Source organism: Hypomesus nipponensis, chromosome 12, assembly GCF_054491055.1.
Source record: "Hypomesus nipponensis isolate SF chromosome 12, ASM5449105v1, whole genome shotgun sequence".
NCBI classification, from domain to species: domain Eukaryota; kingdom Metazoa; phylum Chordata; class Actinopteri; order Osmeriformes; family Osmeridae; genus Hypomesus; species Hypomesus nipponensis.
In genome coordinates this window covers 5,581,429-5,607,787 of record NC_140372.1, presented here as the reverse complement: position 1 = coordinate 5,607,787, position 26,359 = coordinate 5,581,429, and the positions used below count along the sequence as shown (strand labels likewise).

General features: G+C 49.3%; 4 protein-coding genes across 7 annotated transcripts; 1 reads left to right on the top strand and 3 right to left on the bottom strand.

Moving 5' to 3' along the window:
* The first annotated feature begins 50 nt into the window (after nt 1-50).
* On the top strand, nt 51-14,334 carry xdh (xanthine dehydrogenase). Of its 3 annotated transcripts, XM_084667638.1 has the most exons (35): nt 51-228; nt 550-607; nt 1,582-1,678; nt 2,013-2,121; nt 2,202-2,328; nt 2,431-2,492; nt 2,635-2,742; nt 3,213-3,305; nt 3,624-3,771; nt 4,214-4,306; nt 4,423-4,574; nt 4,743-4,836; nt 5,492-5,601; nt 5,734-5,918; nt 6,004-6,166; nt 6,304-6,390; nt 6,477-6,646; nt 6,837-6,963; nt 7,244-7,366; nt 7,973-8,069; nt 8,496-8,620; nt 8,756-8,889; nt 9,062-9,149; nt 9,412-9,498; nt 9,601-9,792; nt 10,670-10,897; nt 11,055-11,150; nt 11,288-11,416; nt 12,022-12,096; nt 12,254-12,306; nt 12,437-12,551; nt 12,747-12,812; nt 12,998-13,186; nt 13,385-13,552; nt 13,794-14,334. In XM_084667638.1, exons 1-35 carry the CDS (start codon nt 133-135, stop codon nt 13,842-13,844), a joined length of 4,095 nt encoding a protein of 1,364 aa, XP_084523764.1. In that variant the 5' UTR covers nt 51-132; the 3' UTR covers nt 13,845-14,334. The 3 variants fall into 3 exon arrangements, 2 of the variants coding, with proteins under 2 accessions (XP_084523764.1, XP_084523765.1); XM_084667639.1 differs by lacking the exon at nt 4,214-4,306; XR_014724724.1 differs by lacking the exons at nt 12,998-13,186; nt 13,385-13,552; nt 13,794-14,334 and having other exon boundaries at nt 12,254-12,277.
* Nucleotides 14,335-14,375: 41 nt separating this feature from the next.
* Nucleotides 14,376-16,273, bottom strand: LOC146260773 (adenosine receptor A2a-like). Its single transcript, XM_084668576.1, has 4 exons — nt 16,085-16,273; nt 15,612-15,931; nt 15,218-15,400; nt 14,376-14,869 (listed from the first exon to the last, which is right to left on the bottom strand). The coding sequence occupies exons 1-4, from the start codon at nt 16,271-16,273 to the stop codon at nt 14,566-14,568; spliced, it is 996 nt and encodes a 331-aa protein (XP_084524702.1). The 3' UTR covers nt 14,376-14,565.
* Nucleotides 16,274-17,629: 1,356 nt separating this feature from the next.
* Nucleotides 17,630-23,278, bottom strand: ect2l (epithelial cell transforming 2 like). Its single transcript, XM_084668575.1, has 20 exons — nt 22,995-23,278; nt 22,521-22,633; nt 22,236-22,398; nt 21,895-22,150; nt 21,568-21,784; nt 21,385-21,463; nt 21,123-21,288; nt 20,853-20,981; nt 20,673-20,765; nt 20,360-20,566; nt 20,077-20,180; nt 19,917-19,955; nt 19,508-19,704; nt 19,272-19,419; nt 19,064-19,137; nt 18,830-18,986; nt 18,653-18,718; nt 18,448-18,536; nt 18,118-18,290; nt 17,630-17,961 (listed from the first exon to the last, which is right to left on the bottom strand). The coding sequence occupies exons 1-20, from the start codon at nt 23,145-23,147 to the stop codon at nt 17,831-17,833; spliced, it is 2,754 nt and encodes a 917-aa protein (XP_084524701.1). The 5' UTR covers nt 23,148-23,278; the 3' UTR covers nt 17,630-17,830.
* Nucleotides 23,279-23,355: 77 nt separating this feature from the next.
* Nucleotides 23,356-26,317, bottom strand: ccdc28a (coiled-coil domain containing 28A). Of its 2 annotated transcripts, none has more exons than XM_084668431.1 (6): nt 26,253-26,317; nt 25,719-25,925; nt 25,430-25,608; nt 25,043-25,197; nt 24,786-24,808; nt 23,356-24,579 (listed from the first exon to the last, which is right to left on the bottom strand). In XM_084668431.1, the coding sequence occupies exons 2-6, from the start codon at nt 25,868-25,870 to the stop codon at nt 24,525-24,527; spliced, it is 564 nt and encodes a 187-aa protein (XP_084524557.1). In that variant the 5' UTR covers nt 25,871-25,925; nt 26,253-26,317; the 3' UTR covers nt 23,356-24,524. The 2 variants fall into 2 exon arrangements, with proteins under 2 accessions (XP_084524557.1, XP_084524556.1); XM_084668430.1 differs by having other exon boundaries at nt 26,140-26,281.
* Nucleotides 26,318-26,359: the final 42 nt, after the last annotated feature.

The following is a 26,359-nucleotide window of genomic DNA, read 5'->3' as shown; positions in this document are numbered from 1 at the left end:
GTTTTGTCACGTGTCACGACAGATAAAAGGACACTACACTAGACCGTCATCAAACCTAGAGGTGCAGACGCACAACGTCTTTGAAACACAAATTGAAAAGCCGGTAGACACCGACTGCGAATATTGCTGAGCATGTCGGACCTTACTAACGGCAACAGTAAAGGACTTATCATGGATCATTCAGATACTGTGTGGGATGAACTTATTTTCTTCGTTAATGGAAAAAAGGTATGCATTTTAAAGTTATAGGGCCAACTTTTCCCTTCTTCCCATTAATCTAATTCACCACATTGTAAACCTTCCTAAAATATTATATTATCTGGGCGCCTGCCCCTCGTCCGGAAGATTAAATAGTTAGTGTGAAAGTGTCTTAAAAGTACGATATTAATTTATTGTCTCACAATTTTTTTGTATTGAATATCTTTATGCAGTAAATATTATTCATGGAAATTAGTCAAATATAAATGCAGATGCCCTGTTAGGAAAAACATCATGGTAGACAGACTTTCTTTTCTAAAGTTTGATTGAGCGTGTCAAATATGTTTGCAGATCTCTGAGAAACATGCTGATCCAGAGATGACTCTTCTGACGTACCTCCGGAGAAAATGTATGCTTTTATAACACACGCATGTCCAACACAAACCATTACATTCATTTATCAGCATATGCAAGCATACAATGTTTGGCATATATAACCTGCAAAAAATATTTATGAATAAAAATGTTCTTCGTTCTTTTATTTTTTTACTTGTTTTTATTATTTTTTCATTTTTATTAACCCTAAATGGGTCCCAGGAGACTGCAACATGTCCCAAACATGTTAGCCTGTTATAAATTTGGACACTGCTAATAAATCAAAAAAGTTCACACAGAAGTTACACATCCAACGTTAGCTAAATAAGGATGTCTTATTCAAAACATTCACTGAGTTCTAAACATGCCCTGAGACCGTGCATTAATAAGTGAACTCTGGGTCGTAGTTCTTACTGTAAATATGAAGCAACGCCAGTTAGACCTTTGTACTTTAGTCATTTCAAAACACATTCTTCAGAGTCTACTACCAAGCCACTCACTAGAGCCTGATAAGGATCATTAACATGACTGTGCTTCACGTCCAATGAATATTGTCGTCTGGTCAATCAAACCTCACCGTTGCTACACTGACCTTTTTTTTTTCTTTCTTCTAAGTCTATGTTGACATTTCAACTTTACCCAGCAGTTCTCGGGCACAGATCCCGATAGCAGTGGGTTACACAGCTGTGGGTTACACAAGGACGAATGTTTTTATCTGTGGTCGCTGTTCAGGATTGGGTGGACGATAGGGGTGGGATCCCACCAGGAGCACGTTCATCTGTCAATGTTTCTCTCCGTTCCACTGTACACCTCACAGAGAGAGAGAGAGAGAGAGAGAGAGAGAGAGAGAGAGAGAGAGAGAGAGAAAGAGACTGAAGGAGAGTGCATGAGCACCCTGGGAAACGTGCCCATGCCTCGTGGATGCCTGTCTGTGTACGTGGTGGGTGTTGTGTTGTGGGACAGTGTGCTGTGAGATGTTGTCTGCTTCCTTGACCCTGCGTGTGCCAGTGGGCCTGACGGGCACCAAGCTGGGCTGCTCAGAGGGAGGCTGTGGGGCCTGCACCGTCATGGTCTCCAGGTATCATCCACACCTGGGACGAGTGGTGTATCCTCCTCAACACCTGTCTGGGGGGGAGGGGGGGGGGTCGGGGGGGGAAATTAATAGAGAGTTTGAGACAGTTAGAGAGATACATAGAATGAGCAGAAGAGAAAGAGAGAGACAGACAGATTCGGACATAGATTCAGAGAGACAGACAGAGATTCAGACAAACAGAGATTCAGACAGACAGAAAGACAGACAGACAGACATACAGAGATTCAAAGAGACAGACAGAGATTCAGACAGACAGACAGAGATTCAGACAGACAGAGAGACAGACAGACAGACAGAGAGACAGAGAGACAAACAGAGAGACAGATACATACCTTAACTTCCCCAGTCATCATTCAGTCAACGCTTGCCTGGCCCCCCTGTGCTCTCTCCATCACTGCGCTGTCACCACTGTGGAGGGCATCGGCAGTGTGGCTGGCAAACTGCACCCTGTCCAGGTGAGCACACACACACACACACCGTCCATCTTTCACAAAAATAAACACAACAATCAATGTATGTGTGTGTGTGTGTGTAGGAGCGGATTGCCAAGGCCCACGGTTCTCAGTGTGGGTTCTGCACCCCAGGGATCGTCATGTCTATGTACGCTCTGCTTCGCAACAAGCCCACGCCACGCATGACTGACATAGAGGAGGCGTTCCAAGGTAACACACACACAGCAAACCCCTGGTCCAACCATGGATATACCAAACTAACCCTGACAATCCCACACATTCACACTCACAAATTATACCTTTTTCATATAGGAAATTTGTGTCGCTGTACTGGTTACAGGCCTATTCTGGAAGGCTACAAATCTTTTACAAAAGTAAGAGTACACCCACACACACTGAAATCCTCCGAGAACTTTTTATCCACCTTCCTCTTTCACAATTTCCTTATTGCAATATGTTTGTGTGTGGGGTTTATATCTGTGTGTTCGTGTGTGCATACATGTGTGTGTGTGTTAGGAGGGCGGTTGCTGTGGAGGGAAGAGTAAAGAAAATGGCTGCTGCATGACCAATGGAAGCGGAACCAACGGAGCCTTGACCAACGGACACACAGAGGACCACGTCAACGTAAGTGTGTGTGTGTCTGTCTGTTACGCTGTCTGCTGCAGACCAGAGCAGACGATCCCCGAGCATCCGTGACCAACGCTCTTCTCTCACGTTCAGAAAATCGATGAGTCACACCATTATCACACTCGCTGAGCATGCTGGGTAGGAAGTCACATGAGTTGACCTCGTGAGTGTGAGGTCGTACCCTGACTGCTCGTGCACCACATCCCAATAAGCACACCTCCCAACCGGATAGTGGCCCATCGTCATGAGTGGAACATTCTGGATTGAGTTTGGAAACAGAACAGAAACAGTGTACACGAGCAAACTGTGCAAAGAGAATCATTAAAAAAGCAGTTTGGATGATGCTTCAAACGGACTGATCATATTTGACATCACGCACACAAGTGCACACGTGCAGACACACACACACAGCTCTACTTTTGTTGTTGTTGTTCCTTGGGTAACTGTGCTATGATTGGTTGTTCTAGGATAACTCCACCCTCTCTACTTCCTTGTTTGACCCTGCTGACTTCATGCCTGTTGATCCAACACAAGAGATTATCTTTCCTCCAGAGCTGATGGTGGGCCCACACACACACACACACACACACACACACACACACGCACACACACACACACACACACACACACACACACACACACATGCACGCCCACTCACACACACACACACACACACACATGCACGCCCACTCACACATGCACACACACACACACACACACACACACACACACACACACATGCACGCCCACTCACACACACACACACACACACACACACACACACACACATGCACGCCCACTCACACATGCACGTAAGGTCAGGGTGTGAGTTAAGGGTGTATTATGGATGCTCTTCCTGTGTGCGTGTGTGTGTCCAGTCCCTAGGGAAGCTCCGGGTGTCAGGCAGACAGCTGCGGTTCAGAGGAGAGAGGGTTCTCTGGGTCCAGCCTGCCTCCTTGCAGGGTCTTCTGGACCTCAAGGCCCAGTATCCTGACGCCAAGCTGGTGGTCGGAAACACAGAAGTCGGTGAGTCACACACCTGTACACAGATACATCCACAGGCCCACACACATACGTGAAAATATCCAGAAATAGGGATGTAGGCGTTGTCGTCTTGTGGTGGAGACAGCCCTGGGTGGTAACAGCCCTGGGTGGTGACAGCCCTTGGTGGAGACAGCCCTGTCTGGTGACAGCCCTGGGTGGTGACAGCCCTGGGTGGTAACACCCCTGGGTGGTGACAGCCCTGGGTGGTAACAGCCCTGGGTGGTGACAGCCCTGGGTGGTAACAGCCCTGGATGGTGACAGCCCTGGGTGGTGACAGCCCTGGGTGGTAACAGTCCTGGGTGGTAACAGCCCTGGGTGGTAACAGCCCTGTCTGGTGACAGCCCTGGGTGGTGACAGTCCTGGGTGGAGACAGCCCTGGGTGGTGACAGTCCTGGGTGGTGACAGTCCTGGGTGTGTGTTGAAGGTATTGAGATGAAGTTTAAGAACCTGTTGTATCCTGTGATCCTGGCTCCCGCCTACATCGCCGAACTCAACAGTGTCCAGCACACTGAGGAGGGTAAGTGTCTGACACACACACACACACACATACGCACACACACATATACACACACACACACTTTTACTACAGTAAATACGATGATGATGATACCGATGTGTGTGTGCGTCCCCCAGGCATTGTGTTTGGAGCCTGCTGCTCCCTGACCCAGCTGGGGGAGGTGTTGAGGGAGGAGGTGGGCCAGCGCCCCCCCCACCAGACGGAGATCTTCCAGGCTGTCCTGGAGCAGCTGCGCTGGTTCGCTGGTCTGCAGATACGCAACGTAGCAGTAGGTTCACACATTTTCTCTGTAGCTTTCTATATCTCACACACACACTCATAGGCTAACGTAAGCATACATGCACTTAGGCTCCCTCTCTCTTTAACCCCTCCCCACCCACACACACACACATATAGCAGTACTGTGTACTCACATGAGTGTGTTTGTGTTCTTCAGGCCATAGGGGGTAACATTGTGACCGCCAGTCCCATATCTGATCTCAACCCTGTCTTCATGGCTGCCAGCTGCAAGCTCACACTCATGTCCAGAGGTAAGACAGAGAGGAGAGGATGGAGGAGGTGAGGATGGAGGAGGTGAGGAGAGGATGGAGGAGGTGAGGAGAGGATGGAGGAGGTGAGGAGAGGATGGAGGAGGTGAGGAGAGGATGGAGGAGGTAAGGAGAGGATGGAGGAGGTGAGGAGAGGATGGAAGAGGTGAGGAGAGGATGGAAGAGGTGAGGAGAGGATGGAGGAGGTGAGGAGAGGATGGAAGAGGTGAGGAGAGGATGGAGGAGGTGAGGAGAGGATGGAGGAGGTGAGGAGAGGATGGAGGAGGTGAGGAGAGGATGGAAGAGGTGAGGAGAGGATGGAGGAGGTGAGGAGAGGATGGGGGAGGTGAGGAGAGGATGGGGGGGTGAGGAGAGGATGGAGGAGGTGAGGAGAGGATGGAGGAGGTGAGGAGAGGGTGGAGGAGGTGAGGAGAGGATGGAAGAGGTGAGGAGAGGATGGAGGAGGTGAGGAGAGGATGGAGGAGGTGAGGAGAGGATGGAAGAGGTGAGGAGAGGATGGAGGAGGTGAGGAGAGGATGGAGGGGTGAGGAGAGGATAGGAGAGTAGAATAAAGACGTTTTGGCAGCCCTTCACCACAGGGATGTGAAACAGATGTGTCAAAGTGCTTCTTTCTCTTGTTCTCCTCTCGTCCGTCCAGATGGGAAGCGAGAGGTGAAGATGGATGACACCTTCTTCCCAGGGTACAGGAAAACAGCCTTGAGTCCGGAGGAGATCCTGCTGTCTGTAGAGATCCCATACACCAGGAAGGTAAAGACACACACGTAAACACACACACAACATGCACACACAAAACATATGGTAAGTAGGGATAGTAACAAATAAGGATCAGTACCTGATAAACTCTGAATAATGTGTGTGTGTTTCCCCTCTCGTCTTTAGGGTCAGTACTTCTCTGCCTTTAAGCAGTCGCCTCGTCGTGAGGATGACATCAGCATTGTGACATCAGGAATGAGTGTAACCTTCGTTGACGGGACAACTGTTGTCAAGGACCTGCAGCTTAGTTACGGAGGCATGGCTGCCACCACTGTACTGGCCAAGAACACCACCAGCAAGCTGGTCGGCAGGTAACACACACACACACTAACTCCCACACACTAACACACACACGCACACACATGCACATCAAAAAGTGAGTCTTTACCTTTTCAGGCAGTGGGGGGAGGAGCTTCTGCAGGATGCTTGCTCCTCATTGGCTGAGGAGATGACCCTTCACCCCTCTGCTCCAGGCGGCATGGTGACCTACAGACGGACACTGACCCTCAGTCTCTTCTACAAGTTCTACCTCACCGTCCACCAGAAGCTGGCTGCAGACGTGAGGACACACACACACACTTACACAGAGACATGTTCTTTGATATGACATCACTTTTTTACACGGGAGATGAGGGCCTCTCTTTATACAGTACAGTGTATACTGTATTTATATATTGATGTATATTTCCATCTTAGGGTAGGGGTGAGGGTGTGAGGCCTGACTTTGCCAGTGCTACAGAGATCTATCACCATGCGACCCCAGCCAGTGTCCAGGTCTACCAGGTACACACACACACACACAGGCATACACTCACTCACAGCCATACTGCACACACACACACACACACGCTGACCACGTGTGCTCTCAGGAGGTGCCGCCTGGCCAGAAGGAGGACGACGTGGTCGGCCGTCCCATGATGCACCTGTCAGCCCTGAAGCAGACGACAGGAGAGGCGGTGTACTGTGACGACATCCCGCTGTACGAGAACGAGCTGTACCTCGCCCTGGTCACCAGCACCAAGGCCCACGCACGCATCCTGTACGTCACACACACACACTCACCCGCGTGGGCAAACGCACACACGCCATAACAGACACCATGCGCACATGCACGCCCACACAGATGCGCACGCACAGACGCGTGCGCACCTGCCGTAAACGTTGTGCTCACACACACACACACACACACAGACGCATGTGTCACACGCGTGTGCTGTGTGTTTCCGCAGGGCGGTAGACGTGAGCGAGGCGGAGGGAATGCCTGGGGTGGTGTCCTGCGTGTTCGCCAAGGACATTCCTGGAAGCAACCAGACCGGGCCGGCAGTGTTTGACGAGACAGTGTTGGCCGAGGACACGGTCAGTGAGACAGAGGGTGGCACATGCATGGCTGACTCTATCATGTCTTTATTTATGTTCACGTGTGTGTTGTAAGTCTTGATTTTTTATTTTTTTTTTTTTTTTGGGGGGGGGGGGGTGTTTGTGTATATGTGTGTGTGTTTGGGTGTATGTTTGTGTGTGTGTGTTTGGGTGTGTGTTTGTGTGTATGTGTGTGTGTTTGGGTGTGTGTATGTGTGTGTGTTTGGGTGTGTGTTTGGGTGTGTGTTTGTGTGTGTGTTTGGGTGTGTGTGTGTTGCAGGTGACGTGTGTGGGTCACATCATAGGAGCGGTGGTAGCAGACACACAGGCCCACGCCCAGAGAGCTGCCAAGGCCGTCAAGATCACGTACGAGGACCTGCAGCCTGTCATTGTCACCATCCAGGTCTGTCTGTGCATCCTAGTGTGTGTGTGTGTGTGTGTGTGTGTGTGTGTGTGTGTGTGTCAAATAGATTGTCAGTGTGTGTGGTTCTGTAAGACTGGATGGACTTTGTGCGTATATGAACAATAAATGTGTTGTTTTTATTACAAAAATGTGACTTTAAAAAAGTACACTCAAAAAAGCACCTTAACCTGGGAGGTGTTCATCCATTGAACACGAGGTCTGCAGCAGGGAGCCTATCACACAGTCTGGAGGTCTGAACTTTTGAACCAGGACACACACACATTGTGATAGTCCCCTCTGTCATCTTTATGTAAGCACGGTGCTGAGAGTTCTGAGAAACAGAATGGAACACCATGCTCCGGTAGATCTGATAACCTCTGAGTCTAACGTTCCAGAGGAACCATGAGGGGAGAGAGGCTGTATCACAGCCTTTATCACCATTACAAACTCCTAGACTAGAAGCTTCTCAGGCTTCCATTTTTAAACCACCAAGTCCTGTTAAAGGACAGTTTTTTGGGTGGGAGTAGTCCCATCTGTCCTCGTCTTGAGAGTGTAAACTGTTGCCATGGCGCGTGATTGTTTACCTGCTGCTCTTCCCACGCACAGGATGCCATAGCCAACAGGTCCTTCTACGAGCCGGTGAGGACCATCCAGAGAGGAGATCCTGACCAGGCCTTTATACAGGCAGACCATGTCCTTGAAGGTAGAGCACCTGTGTGTGTGTGCGTGTGTGTATGCTCGTGTGTGTCTGTGCTAGTGTGTGTGTATGCTAGTGTGTATGTGTGTGTGCTAGGGTGTGCTAGTGTGTGTGTGTATGCTAGTGTGTGTATGCTAGTGTGTATGTGTGTGTGCTAGGGTGTGCTAGTGTGTGTGTGTGTGTATGCTAGTGTGTGTATGCTAGTGTGTATGTGTGTGTGCTAGGGTGTGCTAGTGTGTGTGTGTGTATGCTAGTGTGTGTATACTAGTGTGTATGTGTGTGTGCTAGGGTGTGCTAGTGTGTGTGTGTGTGTATGCTAGTGTGTGTATGCTAGTGTGTATGTGTGTGTGCTAGGGTGTGCTAGTGTTTGTGTGTGTGTGCGCCCATGTGTGTGCCTGCATGATGTGCAGCCACGTCATGGTGTGTGTTCAGGTGAGATGCACATGGGGGGCCAGGAGCATTTCTACCTGGAGACCAACTGCACTGTGGCGGTGCCCAAGGGCGAGGACGGAGAGATGGAGCTGTTTGTGTCCACGCAGGCTGCTACCAAGACACAGGTACACACACACACACACACAGGAACACACCAAGACACAGGTAGATACATACACACACACACACCAACACCCATGCACACATCCAAACCACTGACCTGATGTTAAACAGCATCGTGTTCATGTGTTGCGTGTCAGTCTCTGGTTGCCAAGGCACTGGGCGTGCCTAGCAGTCGTGTGGTGGTCAGGGTGAAGAGGATGGGAGGAGGCTTCGGAGGGAAGGAGAGTCGGAGCACACTCCTGTCCACCGTGGTTGCCGTGGCAGCACAGAAGTACGCACGCACGCACACACACGCTCACATCTACGCACGCACACGCATTCAGGTATACACACTCAGACTGACCATGTCTTAGACCCCATCAGCCTAATCTAGATCATATATCTTGAAATTGTTTTTGACGCCAGTGTGTGTGTGTGTGTGTGTGTGTGTGTGTGTGTGTCAGGTTGAAGAGACCAGTGAGGTGTATGTTGGATAGGGATGAGGACATGCTTGTGACAGGGGGTCGCCACCCCTTCTACGGCCGCTACAAGGTAGGGCACTGTAACACACATGCAGACACACACACACACGCTGCTGTTATCACTACACTATAGAGCCCCCCACTCATACGTCTGTCTCCCTCTGTCCATGTAGCCTGGATTGTTCTAGCCCTTGTTGTCTCCTCTCTCTCTCTCTCTCTCTCTCTCTCTCTCTCTCTCTCTCTCTCTCTCTCTCTCTCTCTCTCTCTCTCTCTCTCTCTCTCTCTCTCTCTCTCTCTCTCTCTCTCTCTCTCTCTCTCTCTCTCTCTGTCAGGTGGGCTACATGAAGACAGGTAAAGTTGTGGCCTTGGACGTCACATACTACAACAATGCTGGAAACTCCAGGGACCTCTCTCTCTCCGTGAGTTCACACACACACACACACACCTACGCGCACACACTGTGTGCTATGATCTGTAAGCCACACAGAACGTCAGTCCGCCTGTTGCTTGGTTCTGGTCAGATCATAGAGAGAGCGCTGTTCCACATGGAGAACTCGTACAACATCGCTAACGTGCGTGGAACCGGCTACATGTGTCAGACCCACCTGCCGTCTAACACGGCGTTCAGAGGCTTCGGAGGGCCCCAGGGCATGATGATCACTGAGAGCTGGATGGAGGACGTGGCTATGAGCCTGGGCCTGTCTTCTGAACAGGTCGGCACACACACACACACACACACACTTACACACACAGAACGACGTATACTGTACACAGACACACACACAGACGTACACACCCACATCACGACACGTAAACACAAACAGAATGACATATGCACACACACAAGAGCTTACAGTCATGTGTACTTAACTCTATTCTTTCTGTATGTATGTCCCTGTGTGTTCTTCTGTGTGTTCCTCTGTGTGTGTCCCTGTGTGTTCTTCTGTGTGTTCCTCTGTGTGTGTCCCTGTGTGTTCTTCTGTGTGTTCCTCTGTGTGTGTCCCTGTGTGTTCTTCTGTGTGTTCCTCTGTGTGTTCCTCTGTGTGTGTCCCTGTGTGTTCTTCTGTGTGTTCCTCTGTGTGTTCCTCTGTGTATGTCCCTGTGTGTTCTTCTGTGTGTTCCTCTGTGTGTTCCTCTGTGTGTGTCCCTGTGTGTTCTTCTGTGTGTTCCTCTGTGTGTTCCTCTGTGTGTTCCTCTGTGTGTGTCCCTGTGTGTTCTTCTGTGTGTTCCTCTGTGTGTGTTCCTCTGTGTGTTCCTCTGTGTGTGTCCCTGTGTGTTCTTCTGTGTGTTCCTCTGTGTGTTCCTCTGTGTGTGTCCCTGTGTGTTCCTCTGTGTGTTCCTCTGTGTGTTCCTCTGTGTGTGTCCCTGTGTGTTCTTCTGTGTGTTCCTCTGTGTGTTCCTCTGTGTATGTCCCTGTGTGTTCTTCTGTGTGTTCCTCTGTGTGTTCCTCTGTGTGTGTCCCTGTGTGTTCTTCTGTGTGTTCCTCTGTGTGTGTTCCTGTGTGGGGTTCTTGTGTGTGTGTGTGTGTGTGTTCCTCTGGGCATGTGTGTTCCTTTGTGTGTGTGTGTGTTCCTCTGGGCGTGTGTGCAGGTGCGCCGTCTCAACCTGTACACCCAGGGCGACAGCACGCCCTACAACCAGGTCCTAGAGCACCCTACCCTGGAGAGCTGCTGGGAGGAGTGCCTCCAGCGGGCCCAGTACGGCCAGCGCCGAGCCGCCATCCAGGACTACAACTCCCAGCACCGCTGGACCAAGAGGGGCCTGGCTATCATCCCCACCAAGTTTGGGATCAGCTTCACTGCTTTGTTCCTCAACCAGGTGTGTGCGTCTGTGTGTGTGTGCCCACCTCCAGCCTCCAGATCTTCATTTGGTATAATTTGCTGTGTGTGGGTTTCTGTTTGTGTGCCTGTGTGTGTGGGTCTAAGTTTCCCTACCTTTGTAAGGTATAATATTCTTTTTGTGTGTGTATTTCCAGGCAGGAGCATTGATTCATGTCTACACAGATGGCTCTGTTCTGCTCACACATGGAGGCACAGAAATGGGACAAGGACTACACACCAAGATGGTGCAGGTCTGTGTGTGTGTGTGCGCGTGTGTGTGTACCAACTTTCACAGTGAATTCATCTATAGTGAGAGCTGACTTCATTGTGTGTGTGCGTGTGTGTGTACGTGTGTATGCATCAATGTGTTTCTGTGTGTGTGTGTCAGGTTGCCAGCCGTGCCCTGGGGATCCCCAGCTCTAAGATCCACATCAGTGAGACCAGCACCAGCACCGTCCCCAACACCAGCCCCACCGCCGCCTCCGCCTCCTCTGACCTCAACGGAGCCGCTGTGCACGTAAGACACACTCACACACACTCACATGTACACGTACACACACACACCTATACACGCAAACTTTTATATGTCAAATGTCACACACCTGCCTCTCTCTCTGTCTCTATGTCTCCCTCCCTCTCTTCCTTTCTCTCTGTCTGTATGTCTCCCTCCCTCTCTTCCTTTCTCTCTGTCTCTGTCTCCCTCCCTCTCTTCCTCTCTCTCTGTCTCTATGTCTCCCTCCCTCTCTTCCTTTCTCTCTGTCTCTATGTCTCCCTCCCTCTCTTCCTTTCTCTCTGTCTCTACGTCTCCCTCCCTCTCTTCCTTTCTCTCTGTCTGTATGTCTCCCTCCCTCTCTTCCTTTCTCTCTGTCTGTATGTCTCCCTCCCTCTATTCCTTTCTCTCTGTCTCTACGTCTCCTTCCCTCTCTTCCTTTCTCTCTGTCTCTGTCTCCCTCCCTCTCTTCCTTTCTCTCTGTCTCTGTCTCCCTCCCTCTCTTCCTTTCTCTCTGTCTCTACGTCTCCTTCCCTCTCTTCCTTTCTCTCTGTCTCTATGTCTCCCTCCCTCTCTTCCTTTCTCTCTGTCTGTATGTCTCCCTCCCTCTCTTCCTTTCTTTGTCTCTTCAGAATGCATGTGACATTCTCAACACGCGTCTGGAACCTTACAAGACTAAAAACCCCACGGGCTGCTGGGAAGACTGGGTCAGTAATAGTTACACAGTTACTCAATTACACAACGATGACTGCAGTGTCTCATTCGTACCTGAGAGAATAGGTTGTCGGTTAATAGTTACTAACATATCTCTCTCTACCCCCCCCTTTCTTTCTCTCTCTCTCTCTGTCTCTCTCGCTCTCTCAGGTGAGAGCTGCCTACTTTGACAGGGTCAGTTTGAGTGCCAATGGATTTTACAAGTACGTTTGTAGTGACACCTCTAGCCTCTGTGACTGACCTGCAGTGTGTGTGTGTTTTTTTTTGTATGTCTGTGTGTGTTTCCCTATATTGTGTGTGTTGTTTACCATGTGTGTGTTCTGCTGTCCCCAGGACTCCAGACCTGGGCTATGACTTTGTCACCAACTCTGGGCGCGCCTTCAACTACTTCTGCTACGGAGTGTCCTGCTCCGAGGTGGAGATAGACTGTCTGACGGGAAGCCACAAGGTCAGCGTCTGTGTGTGTGTGCGTGTCTTTATCCTTGTGTGTGTGGCTTATTGTGTTTGTGTGTGTATGTGTGTGTGTGTGCCTTCATTCATGCGTGCATGCCTTCTCATCTGTGGGTGGTTGTATGTATGTTTGTACATCTTTGAGTGTGTGTGCGTCTGTGTTATTGTACAAACACTTTCCTCTCTGTTCCAGAACCTTCACACGACCATCGTCATGGACGTAGGCACGAGTCTGAACCCAGCTCTCGACATAGGCCAGGTACAGAGCAGACTGCAGCCTCTCCCATCTCATCCAGCCCTGAGGGGGGTGGATGTGTACACCTGCATCCTCCTAGCTAATAACCAGTCTGTGAATGAGTGTGTGTGTGCGTGCATGTGTGTATGTGTATGTGTCTATACCTGCGTGTGTGTATGCATGTGTGTGGCCTGTGTGTGTGTGTGCAGGTGGAGGGGGGCTTCATGCAGGGTGTGGGTCTGTACACCCTGGAGGAGCTGCGCTACTCCCCCCAGGGCTACCTGTTCACGCGGGGCCCAGGCATGTACAAGATCCCCGCCTTCGGAGACATCCCCACCGAGCTGAACGTCTCTCTGCTCCGAGACGCACCCAACGACAAGGCCATCTTCTCCTCCAAGGTCACAGACTTTTATTTTGAAGGCTTCTCTGGTCTTTAACGTTTTATTGTGGAAACTTATTTGCAGTTAGCTGGGATGTTTCCCAATTAAAGTTATCTTGTGCTGTGTTGCGGTGCTCAAAGCTTTAGGTGCTTTCCCCCACAGGGACTCTTATTATGAAATGCTACCAACAGCGTGTTTCCTCCTTCCTGGTTTCAGGCAGTGGGAGAGCCCCCCCTCTTCCTGGCAGCATCTGTCTTCTACGCCATCAAAGACGCCATCAGTGCCGCAAGGGCGGAGTCAGGACTCAGCGGGCCCTTCCGATTGGACAGCCCTGCCACGCCTGACAGGATCCGCATAGCCTGTGAGGACCGCTTCACCAAGCTGGTATGTTAGTGTGTGTCTGTGTCTGAGTGTGTATGTGCATATATATATATATATATATATATATATATATATATATATATATATATATATATATATATATATATATATATATATATATATATATATATATATATATATATATATATATATATATATAATCATGCAGGTACAGGCATGTGTTCGTGTGTGTGTGTTTGTGTGTGTGTGTGTAACTTTGGTAATGTTATGTGCTGTGTTCCAGTGCCCTCCTGCCCAACCTGGAACCTTCATCCCCTGGGCTGTCCAGGTGTGAGATGGACAGATCAACACCCGAGAGAGAGAGAGAGAGAGAGAGAGAGAGAGAGAGAGAGAGAGAGAGAGAGAGAGAGAGAGAGAGAGAGAGAGAGAGAGAGAGAGAGAGAGAGAGAGAGAGACAGAGAGAGACATAGACAGAGAATCAAGTCAGACTGATAATAATGGTTCCCATCCCAGTCCCTGAAGATGTGTCGGGAGCTGGGATTGGTTTGAAAGTGTACATTTGGAAGCTATGCAACGCACAAGTCAATGTCCCTTTCTCTTTTCTTTAAGTTCCTCTCTGTAGTAGCCACTGATCTGATGTTTCTGGGAAATCCTAAGCATAAAGTATACCTGTGATCCTGTCAATTCATATTGGTTAGCAATCATTCTGTACATATAACATGATAAGGTCTTGCTATAGCACTTTGACTGTACACTGTTACCGACAAGGGGCACAGTTCACCAAAAGTGGGACTTATTTATCATTCATTAAAATCTGACAAATATTTTTTGGTGTCTTTTTTGGGGGGGGGGTGTGTTAATATTTTGTAATAATTGACAACATATGTCACCACAAATTTGGGGAAATTTTTCTCTCCAAGAATGACAATGGATAGTACACTGTATAAAAAATGCAATATTTTATGATTCAATAAAAAAAATCTGAATATCTGGTGTTTATCCATCACATAAAGTATCTGTATTTGTCCAGCTGTCGGAGGTCAGAGGTCACAGGGTCACTCTGTCTCCCTAAGGGTGCTCTGTCCTTCTCTGTTGCCATGGTGCCACTGACATAGACACATCGTCTTGAGGGTGTGTCTGAAAGACCTCATCCGGTAGGCGTAGAGCAGCGGGTTGAGGGCGGAGTTGGCGTGACTCAGCAAGATGGCCGCCAGGCTGACGGGCAGGGGCACGTGACAGTCCGGGCACAGCAGCAGCACACAGTTGATGCAGTGGAGTGGCAGCCAGCACAGCATGAAGAGGAAGAGGATGAGGAAGAGAGAGGTGGCCTTCCTCCTCTCGCTACGCATGCGCAGGGGTCTCATGACGTCGCGGGCAACGCCAAACTGAGTCACTCCATCAGAGCCGGACTTAGAACCAGAACTGGTCCCAGAACCAGACCTCACTTTGCTACCCCAAGCCACAGTGCCCCCCTCAGAAGGCCTGTGGTCAGTCATCTCATTCTCACCTACAACCACTCCATCTTCATTGTAAACCTGGGTAACATCTGTGCATTCTCCCTCCGAGGTCAACTCAGCTCCTGTCCCCAGTCCACCTCCTCCTGGCCCAGCTTCGTCTACAGACCCGGCCCTTACCTCCGTTTCTGGTTCACAACCTCTTGCCCCAGCCCCGGCCCCAAGTGCCCCATCGTTTGACCCGGCCCCAGACCTTGACCCTGCCCCCTGCCCAGCCAGGCCCCGGAGGTCTGCGATGCGCCTCAGGTGCCGTCTCACCGTGATGAAGATGCGACCGTAGATGCCAAACATCACCACCAGGGGCACCAGCACGCAGCCAAAGAAGTTAAAGTAGACCATGTAGCTCATGTTCACCACACAGGTGAAGATGCAGAACCTGCAACGCCAACAACAAGAGTCCTCTGAGCACAGCACAGAAAGAGTGACACACAGAAGACCACACAAAGGACATGAAGCCAATCACATTACAATGAGTATAGTACTCATGTTCCGAAAATCATCTGACACATGGTCTTTGAAAAAAGAAAAAAAAAAACTTCACAACAGGCTCAAGTCTGTGTTATTTCTAGAAGATTCCCTTTCCGTACCCTGAGGGTGGCGGCGAGTTGTGCCAGCCCATGAGGGGCACGGCCCCGGACACCAACGCCAGCGTCCAGGTGAGCCCCAGCGCCAGGCGGGCGTTGTGGGGGCTCATGAGGCGCTGGTACTGCAGGGGCAGCAGGATGGCCACGTAGCGCTCTGTCGCCACGGCCAGCAGGCTGAGGACGGAGCTCTGGGTCAGGACGATGAGCACGCTCAGGAGGAGCAGGCACACGGGCAGGTTGTGGTGAGGGAGGCCCAGCCCTGTCAGGACAGCACAGGGGATGGCGAGGAGACCCACAAACAAGTCCGCCACCGCCAGCGACACCTGCGGGTAGAAGAGCAAATTCATTCCCTGGATTTGACTCATGATTATTGTTATCCGACTGATAATTCATTGGCGATAACCGAAAGTGAGATTTTGCCATTTTGAGCAGTACGAGCATCCATGTGATCTGATTTGGTCCAATGAGACCCCCACCAGGAAGTAGTTGGTGACGGTGCGCAGTTTCCTGTTGCGGATCACGGCGAGGCAGACCAGGAAGTTCCCAGTGGTGGAGAGGACGGCGATGAGGAGCTCGGCAGCAATGTAGGGGGCGGTGACCCTTGACCTCAGCAGGGATCTCTCAGAGGGGGAAGATGCCACACAGCTTTCCTGAGACGCATTCATACTGACAGCATGCTACGACACATGCTACACAACGCACACTAGACAACATGCTCCCTGAACGAGAGCAGGAGAGACAGAGAGATGGAGGTGGAGAAAAGGAAGCTGTTTGTTCAGTTCTGCCTAATTCTTAATATTTATCAGCAGGGTAGCAATACCAGGTCTGATAAGAGCCACTTCCACATATGCCCATTGCCCACACGATTGTCCACACAAACACACATTATACATTATAAAAACTCACACACACTGTCCTCAAATAGAGAATGTGTGCAATCAATACATGTTTACAGCACAAAGTCTGGGATCTATGATGTAATTAGTCCTTCAAGATCAAGTCATTGATTTAATCTGATTGATAAATAATTATATTCACATTAACTGTGTACTATGCCATGTCTGTCTTCTATCCCCACTGGTTGATAAACATAAGACACCTGTGTGTTGGTTCAATAGAACAGCACAAATGTAGTGTAGGACTAATAAAAGGCTCTCACCTCACAAGAACGTTGGGCCAGATTTGACGTTCCACTGAGAAGCACGCAGAACACGGACAGCACGGTTCCACCACCCTGAGAACTCACATCTCTCTTTTATACAGGTGTGTCTGTGGGATATGCATGACTAAGACAGAGTATGTATGCTTGCGTGTGTGTGTGTATTTGTTGATATACAGTATGTGCATGTGTCTCTGAGTGTGTATGTGTATACGTGTGTACGTTTGTGCATGTGTGTGTGTGGGGGGGATTATAGATCTACCACAAAGCAAAGTCCATGAATCAGATTGGCTCTTAACAACCCTATCTGCTGGTGTGTGTAGGAAAGAAGGGCCGTTTACACCCGGTCACCCCTGACAGCCCCAGCCCAGGAACAAAGACGAGGAAGTTTGTTTTGGATTGTTATCAGACTGGACTCAAACTAATAAGATGGATGTGATATGTAGCAGGGAGATTCTATTATTGTCCAGAAGACACAGGGGAGAAAGAGCACACAGAGAGGGAGTGACAGAGAGAGAAAGGGAGCGAGAGACACAGAGAGGGAGCGAGAGAGAGAGAGAGAGAGAGAGAGAGAGAGAGAGAGAGAGAGAGAGAGAGAGAGAGAGAGAGAGAGAGAGAGAGAGAGAGAGAGAGAGAGAGAAAGAGGAAGAGAGACAGAAAGGGAGAGAGGGAGAGAAACAGAGAGAGGGAGTGGGAGAGACAGAGAGGGAGAGAGAGAGAGAAAGAGAGGGAGAGAGAGAGAAAGAGAAGAAGAGACACATAGAGAGAAAGAGACAGAGAGGGAGAGAAAGAGACAGAGAGGGAGAAACACAGTGAGAGACTCACGGCCAAGGCAGGATTAATGTATGTTTAATGTATATCATAGATATCCAACATAGCACATAATATCTCCTTAGGACAACACGATCCAGCTACTGTCGTGTGTAACAAGATGTGTGTCCTCAGCGTGCCTCCAGAATGTGGCTAGCCCTCAGCTAGAGCAGCTAGCCCTCAGCTAGAGCAGCTAGCCCTCAGCTAGAGCAGCTAGCCCTCAGCTAGAGCAGCTAACCCTCAGCTAGAGCAGCTAGCCCTCAGCTAGAGCAGTGTGCCTGGCTGAGCTCAGGGCAAGGAGAAACCTCTCTCTCTCCTCCTCCCTCTCTGTAGAACACACCCACACACGGCTGGGGCCCTCCAGGACGAACGCATTACACACGTCTGGAGAGAGAGGAGAGAGACAGAGAGAGACAGAGAGAGAGAGAGAGAGAGAGAGAGAGAGAGGGCAGGAGGATGAAGGGCAAAGCGATTGAGATGCTCTGGCTCATATAAACATGTTGCATTTGTGTGTGTGTGTGTGAATGTGGAAAAACTCACAGCGTGTGTGTGTGACCTCTCGCAGGTTGAGGCTAGGCAAGGCCACAGAGGCCAGGAAAGTGTGTGTGCTGTGCTGAGAGAGGCTGAAAGGTGTGTGACGCACGCTCCTCTCTGTCAAGACCAGGGCATCGGTGAACAAGAACAAACCCAGGTCAGCCACCTGCTCATATGTCCTACACACACACACACACACACACACACACACACCCCCGCACACACACACACAGAGTGATAAGATGTGCTTTTGATTAGTGAATGCCTGTGTTTATGTCTGTGTATTTGTATATGTATATGTTTGATATGTGTGTGTGTGTGTGTGTGTGGTCTTACTTGAGGGAGTCTGCGATGTCATTATGAGGGCTTCTGAGCAGAATGGCATCCTGAGTGGTGATAAGCTGTCTGTTTCCTTCACACAGGTTCTTCACATGATCACACACACACACACTCCTTTAGCCTCCAACTAGGTGCAGTGAGAGGGTATTCTCAGGGTACTGGCTGACAGTAGGGGTGATGGGGGTTGGGGTAACATGCGTACCGGACAAGCCTTGATCCTCCTCTGAGTCTCCTGGATGCTCACATCTCTCTCTGAGCTCTTCTTCAGCTGAGACGCACACACACACACACACACACACACACACACACACATTTTCTTACGTAACATAGGTCTTGTTCTGGCTCAAGAAAAATATGAGGAGTCTATGTACGTATTTACCTTGTGTATGAAATCCCTGTAGCGCAGCAGGGTGTGTAGAGCTGAGGACAGGTGTGTGTGGTCGGGGTGTTCTGGGGGGGTGTGGAAAGCGAAGGCTTTGAGGAGGGTTACGTATTCTTCGACTCGCCACACTGGACACAGCAACAGCTCCTGTAGACTGATCACACACACACACAGACTGTGGATGGCTGGGTGTCCCTTTCCCCTTTAACCTCCAGATGTGTTGGAGCGTACCTCAGCATGTGAGAGGCCAGGGTCCTGTCCACTCTCTTCAGGAAAGCTCGGAAACTAGGGATCATCTCTCTGCACTGAAACACACATACACAATGTTATTAACATGTATTTATTGTAGGACATGTAAAATCGATTTAATTTCCACATCAATGCTTTAACAGTGTGTCTGTTTGTGTGTGCGTGTGTGTGTGTTTGTGTGAAGACTCACCTTATCTATGGTGCGCAGTGCAGTTGGATAGTTGTTGAGGTAATTGGTGTAGGCTCGGAGTCTGGAGCAGAACTTCACACACACGTCTCCTACACACTGCTCTGCACCCCACTTCTCCTGCCTGGCCCCCAAATCTGACAGGAACAGCCTGGAGCGCACATGAGGGAAAGAAAGAAGGAGGTGTGTGGTGTGTGAGTAAATGTGTGTGTGTGTGCATGTATGTGTGTGTCTCTTACCTATTGACCTCCACTATGTGCTTCACAGGGGTGAGGATCATGTGTATGTGGGCGGAGCTGAGGATGGCTCTGTTGGAATTGAGGGCGGAGTCTAGGGGGTCATGGTAGACGCTAAGCACCGCCCCCAGCTTGCTCAGGTACTGCCTCTCACTGTGGTACAGCTCCCTAAAAACCACAGCACGCCAGTCCAGCTCAGCCTGGGAGGGAGAGAGAGAGAGAGAAGGGAAGGAGAGGGTGAGAGAAAAGCCACACAAACAGAGAGGCCTACATTGACACACACATGCACTTCTATTCACCTGTGCTATATCAAGGTTGGGGCACGGAACTCCATACTGGCCTTTTTCAGGAGAGCTTTCCTCATTCATTTCCTCTTGTTCTTTACCATCCCCTATCTGTGTTTCCTCCCCCTTCTCCTCAGGAAGAGAGAGAGAAACTCCAGAGGTCTGGTCTGAAATAGAGGAGGAAGGGAGAGAGGGCTAGTGTGTGATGCTTCTCCGGGGTAGGCCCAACAGGACAGTCCAAAGGTTAGAGTTTTGCACAACCACAACGGGGCTTAGGCTTAGGCTTACCGTGTCCTGTGTGGAGAGGGCTGTGAGGGCCTCCACCAGGACCACACTCAGTTCCTTAGACACACTGAGCTTCTCCAGGGCTACAACATCCCACAGAAACTGACCTGAGAAAACATACACACACACACACGCTAGCACAAATACATACCAATTAGCTGCTAGCCTGCTGGCTACATAGACAAAATTAAAGAGAGAGAGAAAGAGAGAATCCTCCATTCATCGCTTGGATAAATCAGGAGAACCTCAAAGAGAAAGAACCACCAGTGTGGTGTGTGTGACCCACCCAGGGCACGACCCCTGGTGTCCAGGCGGAGTTGCTGTAGTTGGGGCTCCAGCTGGTCCCTGAGGGCCCCTAAGGCCTGTTCCAGCCACAGGGCCTGTCTGGCCCAGCCCTGCAACACACTCTCACACACGTACCGTGCAGGAGGAGAGAGGGAGGGTGACCTGGCCCCCACACTCACCCCCCCGCTTCCGGACCACTCACTCAGGACTAGGGTGGGACAGAGGGAGGTTGAAGAAGATCACAAACCATCAAAAACAAGTTTAGTTGTATGTGTGTGTTTGTGTGTGGGTAGGTGTGTGTGTGTCTGGCTTACTGTTCTGGAAGAATCCAGTGGCTATCCCCATGGGAGCCTGGACCTCCAGACCCGTCAGAGTGGACAGAGTCTGGATCAGAATCACTCCTGACGCTGACAGACAAACAGTCCACAGACTTAGACATCAGGATTAGGATATAGGAGACTGTCTACGCATGGGGGCTGGGTGTGTTTACCTACCAGATGCAGCGAAAGGAGAAAAGATGTCCACCCCTCCTCCCTCCTCAAGTGGTACAACCCAACCACACAGTTTCTCCCAGAATTCTCTGATGTCAGGGGACAAAACACTCCTCTCTGTGACGCTGCAGCCTGGATGTTAAAGGTGGAGAGGTCAGGGTCGACATCTGAAGACTCCAACACCAACCTCTATCCCAGTCAGGCTGAATATAAACCTTGTTCATCTACCCAAAAACAAATAGGTGTGCCGGGGAAAGTTCAAACAAAGACCACCTTGCAGCAGAATGAGTTCATCCGTTCCTCCTGGTGCTAGCAGGCCAAGCCTCTGGATCATGTGCCCACCAAGAGCCCTCTTTACCTGGGCTAAGAGAGCTGGCAGGGTCCCTCTGTGGTCGTACAGCACAGGTATTACGCCTCCCCTCACTCCACTTAACACCAGCTAGAGAGGAGAGCAGAGGATAGGAGAGAAGACGGGAGATTTAACCAACTCTTTCACATATTACTTGTCAAGATGACGTTGCCCTCCCCTCCTCACCTCGTAGGCAGGAACTCTGTTGGAGAGCAGCAACAGTGACCCATGTGGCGAGGAGGAGGACTGCTGAGGGGTTCTGGTTCTGGAGGTGTAGCAGGACAGACCCCCCTTGTTTACTCTAAACACACACAATCAAACACTACTCATGATGTGCTGGGAGTGGTGACACAACTCTCCATGTCTCACCTTAGAGACTGCAGGCTCAGGGTCGTCTCTGTAGAGAGGTTGGGGTTCAGCTTAGGGTTTAGAGGAACATAAGCCCTTGTCTCTGGTTGCCAGGAGAGGGAGGGTAGAGGGCTGAATGGTACCCCAGGTCTGAGCCTCTCTGCCTGGGCACGTCCACTCTTCCTTCCCCCTGCGTGGATGCTGCTGCCCCATATTCTCCTGTTCTTCAGAGACGCTTCTGTAGAGGAAAACAGAACCTGTTAAAAACCCTGACTGATTGCTACTGCGCTACTACTACCCTCAGACTTACTCTCTCCATTGTACATCTCTCTTTCTCATCTCACTCACTCTTGAGCTCCTCCACTCTCTCTCTGACGGTCTGGCGGATCATTCTCTCCCTCCACCGCTCCTCCTCCTCCTCCCTCGCCCCGGCGCTGGGTGGGTTGAGAGTCCCGTATTGTTCGGCGGCCTCTCTGGGAGTCAGCCAATCCAGCGTGGCGACGCAGGAGATGTAGTGACTTTTCCACCCTCCGTATTCCTTCTCCCCCGGGGTGTAGGGGAGGAACCAGCCCAGACGAATACTCCTGCCCGCCCAGAGGCAGTCCTACAAGAACAGAGAAAGAGAGAGTCCATGTAACCTAAAACCTCACCACCTTCGGTCCAGGTTTGTGACCTCTTTCACTTCTCACCTGCTCGGCCAGGAACCTCCAGTGCCAGCTGACCTGCGCGGCAGAGCAAAGGTCACGCGGGGTCAGGAATGACATCACGTACAGTGAGAGACACTGTGGCAGAATAGTGGTGAAGTCCACACTCGTTGCAGGCACTGTCTGTTTCAGCCAGTCTCTGCAGAACCTGTCACAGAGGTCATGACAGGGTTAAAGATCAAGGTTTATACCATGGGTATATTGAATGAATTCTTGTACCAATCCAGTTCTTTCAGATCTATATGGCTGGGTGAAAGAGGGTTATGTTACTGGAGTTGGGACTTGGAGCATCGTGTCAGCAAGGTGGTGAGGAGGTGCTTCCTCTGTCGGTCCGTCCACAAGTCAAACCAGTGCAGAATCAATGAGGTTCTCTCCTCAAACAGCTGAGAAGAAATGGTCAACAAAACACAGGGAGCTTTTTAGCACGGTTTCCAACTTGGCTTGGTTATTCTACAAAACATATTATTTTTGAATAAAACTCGGAACTGTCTGCTCCTACTGCTGATGGTGTTCTTAAAGTTTGATTCTGACTTAGTTCAGTTATTGAGGTCACCCGGTAGCTCAAGGCCTTCCAGCAGAGGCCTGGGTCCAATTCCAGTCAGTCAGACATTTCCTGCATGTCATTCCCTCGCGCTCTCTCCCTGTCATTCTTTAAACATCTCTATCAAATCAATAACGCCAAAAGGCCAATAATTAATGTCTTTACACTAAATGTTTTACGGAATGTCGCTCGTTTCATCTAACCTGCTTGTTGGACGACTTGTTAGTTATCGGCGTCCAGGCACTAAAGCGGGTATCAGCCGCTCCTACAGACTTGGACCACGGCGTCAGAACGAATTGGGTGTTGTAGTCTGTTCCGTCAAGCTCCCAACGTTTCACACTGTGAGAAGTCTCCATGGGCAGGCCTACTGAAGGAGTTATTTTTCTCGATCTTAAGATGAAAAGGAATGGGTAATTCTAGACTTTCCTTCGATCGCTAGTAGCTAATGACCCCATGTTTCCTTAGAGACGGAACAACATACGGACAAAAGGGTTCACGGAATGCATTCCTTCACATGCACGACTGGATGGCTTACAACCATGCGGAATGAACACACATCCCTACTTGTAACTTTGCTAGAATTAAATTTTTATTACATCACCAAAAATGAAATTATAAAACACAGCAATGTTGTTACAATCAATAACCTCACACAAATCAAATCACAACGATTATATTTCACACATAAGTCATCTGTATTGCATCTGTAGGCTATCTTATGAAACTGGCATCTATAGCCTACATTTATATATATTATATATCATATATATATACTGAATTCTGTTGATTCCAAAATTATAATCCAACTAAAATAAGGCATGAGACATCCACATTTAGGGAAGCTTAGTAAACCTCTATACTTGTGAATAGGTACAATGTCGCAAAAACAATAAAAGGATGTGCGCTATTCAATGTACTTAATACATGATATTACTGTAGATTAAAGTGAAGCCATCTCCTGTTGAAACAAAGGCACAAACTGTCTCCCAACACTCCTAGCCTCCAAACTTCGTATATCTGAAAGGATAGAAAAAGGGATGAACTGTAAGATACCAACAGCATCTCCCAGGAGCTGTATCGTGCAAGCCTACTCCTGTTCTCCTCAGATGCATTAAGATATGTAGGAGGCACAAGCTAGGAGACTATTTGGATCTCAGTAAAAAAGCATGCTAACCATGACATCGTGTGAGGTCACTGGAATGACCACCCACCTCCCCCATCTCCTTGATTATGAGCTTGATATCCCCAAGAACATCACTTCCCATGAACCACACCAGTAACCAAATTCAATACCAGATATGCATAACACCAGAGACCAGAAGGTATATCTGCTAATACAAGACAGTGAAAAAAAAAAAAAAAAAAAAAAAAAAATTGATTGGCCTTGATCCGCATCATTAAATGCAAGGTGACCAAGCAAGATATGAGTCCAGCTTGTGTTACCGATTGGGGCATGTCCCTCAACTCAACTGACCCTTTAATTAATTATTTAATACATCAATGACTCCACCACATAGTAAGAGTGGTAAATCAAAGGCTGTTCATAGTGGTTTAACCTTAATGCTGGTCATTGAGAAGAAGACCTGTGGTTTAGTCTGTGTGAGAGAGAGAGAGAGAGAGAGAGAGAGAAAGAGAGAAAGAGAGAAAGAGAGAGAGAGAATGTGCAAGTGCTTTAGGTGCTGTAATTTCAGTACAAATTGCAGGAGAGGACATTGGAACAGGAGAGTGGAAACTCAGACGCTGGCAGTCTTTGGGACCTCCTGGCTGTCTGCTAGGTTGAGTTTCTGACTGGAAGATATTCAGGGTTAAGGAGAACATAGAAAGTACTACAATGAAACTGTTAATAACTCAACGCTGAGTCACAGTCCAGAGTCCTTTACAGTACGTTGCTGAAGCAGAGAGCAGAACTTAAACACATACTAGCACTCACACACACTACCACTCACACACATATATATGACCATGTTATCAGAGCCATCCTCTTCAAAGGATACATTGATGTACTAAGATCCTCTAGCTGTAGGAAGAAAAGAGAAAACATTCCATTTTGAGAACAACAATGCTTCTAATTATGATGGACACTGGCACAATTCCCAAACACACTGTGTAACAGGTGGTTTGAACCATTCCAGAAAGCCTAAATACTACGAGATAATCAGACCGCATTCATGTGTTTAGCAATTATCACAGCAATGGGGTACAGGGTGGGTGAGCTTTTTTCAACCAGTAAAACATCCTCCACAGATCTTACATTGAGCAGTAGTTTGTCCATGTTGGTGTCAGAAGCAGTCTTCTGCTGCTCCTCTGGCAGCTCATCCACCTCTCCATACAGGTCAAAGTGCAAACGGGCCAACTTCTCCTGCATCTCCCTCACCTGCTCCATCTGGTCGATGGAGCACTCATTACCTGGGGCAGGAATAATTGGGCAACAAGCAGAGTGAGTGAGACAGAGAGACAGAGAGAGACAGAGAGAGAGAGAGAGAGAGAGAGAGAAAGAGAGAGAGAAAGAGAGAGAGAAAGAGAGAGAGAGAGAGAGAGAGAGAAAGCGAGCGAGCCGTCATAGTGTTGCTTTACCAAAGTCTGCTATGAAAACTATTCATAATCTCTCGAGTGGTATTTAGAGATTATGCAGTCTCACCGAAGGCCTGCAGTTTGCCTGAGTGAAAGTCGTTGAGGAGACTCAGAAGTCCCTTCTCCATCTCCTGTACATCTGACACGTCAGTCAGGAAGGAGTGCTGGATGATGGGGGCCGTCTGGCCCTGCCCAGTCCTGGCTCCTGCGCCCTGCTGCTGAGCCCTGGCCTTGTCCCTCCCAACCCTAGGGTGACACACAATTCAATAAAACTGCTATCGAAAAGATAATCGTCAGTATAGAGCGGGTGTTTCCTTCGACATTGATGTCTGATGAGGCTCGTGATATGATCATACCTCCGGCTCCTGGACTTCTGGCTCGAGTGAGTGCCCATGTTGTTGAAGCCGAGGTGGCGGCCCGAAGATGAACTCTTTCGGGTGGTGGGCGGTTGGGCTGGCTGGTTTGTGGATGGTCTGGGACTCTTTCGTTTCAGCTTCCGCTCCTCCATCGCGGCATTCTAGGATCAGCTACTAGTGGTTGTAGAGCTAGCACTGACCAACGCTCTACAGAATCAAATATCAGAAGAAACAAACCCGTTGGCATAGCTATTCTTTAAAACCAAAGGCAGATGCTACCACTCACTATAGAAGAAACGAACCAATTCTCGCATCTATACTAGCATAGCTCTTTTAACGCGATAACAGGGAGCAGCTAGCTGAGAGACTAGTTGTCTAAATGTTGTCGTTAATGTCATTTATTTAACATAGTGTTGCTTACAATATGTTTGTCGAACTGTATGTCGCTGGCTTCATATTCGTGTTATAAGACCATATTCTTTATAAATAAGTCCCAAGTTTGTTCAGTGACTAAAGTTTCTTGGCAGCACTCACCCAACAGCAACTAAATGATCTGCTTCCTGTTTTCTGCGCAGCTCAGCTGACGTAGCAACGTAAGCTTGTGATACCTGATTTGCGTACGCATCAGACGCACCCTTGAA